Here is a 6,324-nt window from a genome sequence, read left to right on the forward strand (position 1 = left end):
TATAAATATCATCTTAAAGAAGGCAAAATATAAATAAATATAAAAAAATGTTTCTGTATATACAGTACAATTTATGTAGAGGTCATTATAAAGAATTAGTTGCTGCACATAAAAAAAAATAAAATAAATAATAATAATAATAATAATAATAATAATAATAATAATAATAATAATTTCTACTGTTCATTATTTCCTGGATCGGCAATGAGGAGACTTTCCCAAAAGCCTCCTTCCACTCTGGTACTCAGATGACTAAATGCTCTGCTGTTTTCAGGAACATTTTGTCTCAATCTTCGAGGAACCCATCATGAATGAGCTACTGAGCTCCAAAGCTGACACTGCCAAATCCTCTGTTATATTACTTCATGAAATATCTATTGCTCAATAGCAGCATGTCATGTTTCACCCAAAGGCAACCACACCTATGATGGTGTCAAAAGAAAAAAATATATCAAAATCATCAAAATTCAATTACAAATGTGTGATAAAAAAGTGATTCCTAATTATTTCATTAATTATTTAAATAATTGTGTAATGACCCCAGCATAGTTTTGCTGTTTTATTATTTATTTATTTTTTTAGTTAAGTTAAAAAATTATTTTTAAATTTATAAAAAATTCACTGCCCAGCTTTGATTTGTGTAATTATTTTGCCATGTCTATGAAACTGCAGATGGCATCCCCAAATCGTGAGCAAAGTAAAACTATCAATGGAACTGAGCTAATCCCTGTAAGCTGAAGAAAAGGCTTCTTTGTACTCAATTTCATGCTCTAGTTTTAAGCATTGGTTTACTACATCATCTTTGGTTCACATAATTTCATCACCTCCTAATCAAATTTATTCATTACTCATTCAGATGATTCAGGTCATGTTGAATGTCATGCTACACAGAGACTCACCACAGAAATGTGCCACAGCAATAGTGTACAGTGAGTGTGTCATATAAATATTCACATTACTTCAACATTAATATCCATAAATATCCACATCAGTGAGGATACATTTAGATGTGTTAGGAATCGGCACAAAGCAACTGAAAGACTCAAGAGTTCATGCTGACACAAGAATGGAAACATTTTTCATATGTTTTAGATACAGTATATAGATCATATCATATATGTTCAGCCTCCTTCAGAACCAATTCTTTATCATGCACATTTAAGATGATCTGTTTCAGAGGAACTTGATCAGATCTTCTCACCATGCAACATTCAGCTGTTTTAACCTTCTAAACATAGTCTTTATATATAACCACGAGCGTTGGCTATTCCTGACAGCTTTCATCACTGGCATGGTTTTCGCTTTTCAGTTTAACTCTTTCCAGGACGTTTTCAAAATCAGAACAGGACATCTGATTAGGCTTTTGTACTTTTTTGGTTGTCCTGTAGGCCACTGTTTTCTAAAACATTATCATTAATTACATTAATTACATTAATTGTCATTAATTACATTAATGACAATTAGGGATGTTATCCTCCCTTAGCCTCCATTGGATATTGAAGTAAAGTGATAAAAACATGCTAATATATGAGTTTCCAACATCTGTTATTAGGTGAAAGCTTTTTAATGTAAATGTAAATGTAATGATTAGATGCATAATATCGTCTTTTGTTGGTTTTTTGTGTGTTTCTGTTGTGCCTGTTGGGCCTTGTAATCATTGTGAAAACAATACATGCAAAAGGAATTCAGTAAATCTTAAATGAGAGCATGGACCTAAAACTTAATGGAAGTTGGCATTAGGTGCTGGTTGCTGGTGTGCTGGCCGACCAGCCTGGGATGCTGGTGTGCTGGCCGACCAGCCTGGGATGCTGGTGTGCTTGTCAACATATGTTGTCTTTTGGATGCTAGTATAATCCCAGCAAGACCACAACAAAACCCATTTGTTACACATCACATTTCTTAGTGCATATTCATAGTTAAATAAAGACCAAGACAATTTTCTAGAGAATTGTAATTCACTTTTTAATAAAGAAAAACATTCTGGATATTCCATGGCTTATCATTTACATGGCTTTCTTGCTTTCTTTATGTGTGTGTGTATATATATATATATATATATATATATATATATATATATATATATATATATATATATATATATATATATATATATATATATATAGAGCTTATTACTATCACATAGTAGCTAGTACTCAGTACACCACCTCACTAACTTATGTTAGTTTAACATTACCATAATTGGTAGCATTATCTATGGTTTAGTTGCCTCACATAATTTTTGCTATTTATACTTATCGGAGTATTTATTTTTACATGTTTGACTGACTAAAACAAGATTAAGCCTTCATAATATGAAACAAAACAACCACTAGCATCAATGTAGACAGGAAAAAAAAACAGATTAAATGGGGTTTATTGATAGATACTGTATAATGAAACGCATACTGCTTATAGTTTTTTTTTTTAACAAATTATTACATACTATGATATACATTCATCCATTTTCAGTAGCGCTTATCCTACACATGCTAGTAGGGAACCTGGAGCCTATCCCAGGAGACCCTGGGCACAAGGCAGGGTGCCAACCCATAGCAGGGCACAATCTTACACACACACTCAAACACTACAGACAATTTAGAGATGCCTTTAATCCTAAAGCACATGTTTTTAGACTGGAGGAGGAAATCAGAGTACCTTGAGGAAACCTTTGGGGCATACAGGGCGGAGGTGAGAGTCAAACCCCAAACCTCCAGGGGAGAGAAAAATCTATGCTAAGCCACTGTGTCGCCAATACAAAACTTTTATTTGAGTCACCTACTGCAGCATTTGAGTCACCTATTGCTATCAATGTGTCGTTCACCTGATTTAAACCTTTTTACTTTTCTTTTCATACATTTCTAACCAACAGTGTACTAATGACCAAAACTGTCTCATTCAAAACCTCATGAACTTTGCACATAATAATGCCAGCCCAACCTGGGGACTGGGTGTCACATGGGAAACGAAAGTAGAATGAGGGTGTTTCGCTTGTCTCTCAGCAGCACTTCCGTCAGCATGAACAGTTTGGCCCAACTCATATCCCTCGCTGGTGTTTTTGTTCTGGAGGAGAAAGGCCACAGGATGTAGCTGCTCAAAGGCAGTAGAAGTGGCTTCCTGCTGCGGGAAATGATCAAAAAAATCAGACAAGCCCCTTATGGAGGGATGAAGTATGTATGCTGACTCTCACGGGTCCTTGCACACTGAGCTCAGTCTCCATCACAGGCATTTAAGGTAAGGAAATGTACGTGCATTTCAAATGAATTTAATGTGTTTTGATTATTGAATATAATGAGGGGTTTTTTTTTGGTTTTCCAAGAGTCAACACAAGCACTGCAATGACAGCTGGAGAGGTTAGGGCTCGGCAGTGAGAACAGTTAATGTTCAAATCTTCAAATGTCTTTCACATGGGAACCTCATAGAAATCATGTTTATGAGTAAGTACTTTCTATACTTTGTCACTGAGATATAATAAAATATTTTGTCACAAAGCTATGCTTTGATGTTATGCACTAACAGATGAAGATCATTCACATGTAAGCCCAATACTTTTCTTGTTTCTCTCCACAGACCTGACAAATGGAAGTTGCCACATTCCTCTGGAGACAGATCGTGTTGGTCTAACCTACATCTACAGCCTGGCCTTCTCTCTGGGGCTCCCGGCAAATCTGCTTTCACTGTGGGGACTTTACCAACTTGGCCGCTCAAGCGGAGCTGGAACTCAGCTGGTTTATATCCTCAACCTCCTTCTGTCAGATCTCCTTCAGTTGCTCACCTTGCCTTTGTGGATCCTCTACTTACAGAGAGCACATCACTGGCCCTACGGTTCCATCACCTGTCAGCTGGTGGGCTATGTCTTCTACGTGAACGTCTATGCAAGCATTGCCTTTCTCTGTCTCATAGCACTGGACCGATGTCTGGCCATTGTGTACCCACTGAGCAGCCGCAGTGTGAGGAAGGTACGGCTGTCTGCATTCTCTGGAGTGGTTGTCTGGACTCTTGTGTTCCTCTTCTGCCTAATTGGTCTCTACCCATCTGTATTTGAGCCACAGAAGGGCTTGTGTTTGGAGCAGTATCCCGTCACCCCAAGATACGCTTACTTTCAAATAGCCACGGTGGTGCTGGGTTTTCTGATGCCATGCTCTATACTTGGGTAAGAGTGTGACTACATGGAAGAGTGTGTGTGTGTGTGATTTGCCATGATAATTCCCTGTTGATGAAGAGTCTTACAGCAGCGCTGCTGAATTCTCAATCCTGATTGGTCAGAAGGTGATTAATTTTCCATAACATCAGCTCAGTAGTCCCAGCTGTAATTCAAATCACAGGCTAATGTTAATGTGTTTCCTCTAATATGTCACCATTTCTATAGTAACACTTCCTTTACTTGTTGTGGACTTGCAGCGGAGTCTCTTATAATCTGATATTAATAATCAATAGCGTTGTCATTTAGGAAAGAAATATGTATAATCTTTGATATGCCAAATCTTGAAGTCTCCTGTGTCAGCACTTTGTAACAGTCAGTTTTTTCATTACTGTTTTTGATGAATTTTAAGAGAGCAAAAAAAAAAAATGAGGCTGGTGAAGGAATGACCCTCGGGGTTATATCAGTAGTGTGAAAAATTGTAAAAAATGTTGGCCTCTTGCTGGAAAATATTTATGGTATAGGAGGAATAAAACACTTTATGGCATCCTCTATTTTTGAAAAAAAATAAATAAATAAATATATATATATATATATATATATATATATATATATATATATATATATATATATATATATATATATATAATGTATATATATATAAATATATATAATGGTAACTATACTGGTAAACTACACTGGTGATTATTTTTCTATAACATCATGCTCTAGCTTTTTTGTCAGTTGAATAATTCTCTACCTCTAACCCTCTTTCCAACAGTTGCACTTCTGCCGGAATCGGGGTCACACTACACAACTCCCCCTCCATCTCTGATCACGAGCGCAACAAAATTGTGGGCACCCTAACAGTCATCACCATCATCTTTATCGTGGTCTTTGGGCCCTATCACATGGTGGTAGGTTATAGATTTGTAGCGTTGCTTCTAACTGAAGACCAGTGTACGTTAGAGCGCTCAATCTACCTGTACTACAGAATCTGCTACGGACTAACCAGTCTTAATACTCTGTTAGATCCCCTCTTTTATATTTTCCTTTGTCAGAATGCTCGCCTTGAGCTCCAGAGATCTCTCCCCTGCCTCCCGTTCCCGCAGAGGTCTGAGGGTCCATGACTTTTGACCCAGAAGATGTGTAGTTGCCAGAGGCAGACTGGTTTCTTTGTGCAAAAGAAAAGCCTGCAGGTCCTTTAAAAGGCTTATCAGGTGTTTTGATTGATGACCTGTCAGAGCTTTGATTGCATCTGTTGTGTTACTGGGTCCACTGGTATGAGAGACATACGACTGCTACGTGTCGTACAGTACAGTGATACACATTTCTGTGACGACAACACCTTCAGCCAACCATGCTGGCTATGAAACCAAACAATAAGCCTCACGCTAGCATGTTTGAATTGTTAAAACGTCTTATCCGTCCTATTCTGTAAGATTTATGCTCTTAATCAGGCAGCATTCTACAAATATTATTCATTTTTCTGAGATCTTTTAGAGGGCACAAACAGTACGGTTCATATGAACGATAAAAGGAAAACGTGAGTGTGCTTTACTTTTCATAGTGTTTTTTTTTTTGGATTTCAATACTTTTCTATATGTTTAAACTGAAAAATCTTTACTAAAGTCAAATAAAATTAAAGATTTTCTTTCTTATTTTTCAATTTTACTTAGCTTATTCAAATCTGGTTAAACCTGTGTTGCATTTGTGATGTATTTAAGTTTGCGGTTATTTAGCAGTATTTAAGTTTAGCAGATCATGTTAGCAGTTCATTCATGTTATTCATCATCTGGTTTGAGGTCATCATCAGGTTATCATCATGCTTTCTTCTGCTGTCGTCAGTTACAGCTTGTGTGTTACAAGGCCGATTCCTATATCTCTTACTCCTACTCAAGGACAGATTCCTTGAGCTAAAGCTCTACAACACTATTACTGTTACAAACGACTTAAAAATAAAAACATATGTAGTCATTTTTTTTGCACTGCCAACTGTCTGGTAATGGTCTGTACTTAGAAAGATGTTTACTGCATGTTAAGGAAAATTGACAAGTACAAGCTGTCCTCATGCCTGAGCTTTTGACCTTTTCATGATTAGTTTTCCAGATAGTATGTTTCCACACAGCAAACCTTTTATAGAGTTTGTTCCTTTTTTTCAAGAGCGGCTTCAGTCACTGGGTCCA

The 6,324-nt window shown here is 36.8% G+C and overlaps 1 protein-coding gene across 1 annotated transcript in view; it reads left to right on the forward strand.

Moving 5' to 3' along the window:
• Positions 1-3,039: 3,039 nt before the first annotated feature.
• Positions 3,040-6,324, forward strand: part of si:dkey-165a24.9 (G-protein coupled receptor 4) — a 4,191-nt gene continuing 906 nt past the window's right edge. The window contains 5 exon segments of the mRNA XM_060874785.1: positions 3,040-3,231; positions 3,317-3,434; positions 3,568-4,150; positions 4,920-5,234; positions 5,236-6,324. The exon segment at positions 5,236-6,324 is cut by the window's right edge and continues 906 nt beyond it. Of these exon segments, the coding sequence (XP_060730768.1) occupies positions 3,425-3,434; positions 3,568-4,150; positions 4,920-5,234; positions 5,236-5,275 (948 nt within the window). The 5' untranslated portion in view covers positions 3,040-3,231; positions 3,317-3,424 and the 3' untranslated portion in view covers positions 5,276-6,324.

The sequence above is a fragment of the Tachysurus vachellii genome, chromosome 7 (assembly GCF_030014155.1).
Source record: "Tachysurus vachellii isolate PV-2020 chromosome 7, HZAU_Pvac_v1, whole genome shotgun sequence".
NCBI classification, from domain to species: domain Eukaryota; kingdom Metazoa; phylum Chordata; class Actinopteri; order Siluriformes; family Bagridae; genus Tachysurus; species Tachysurus vachellii.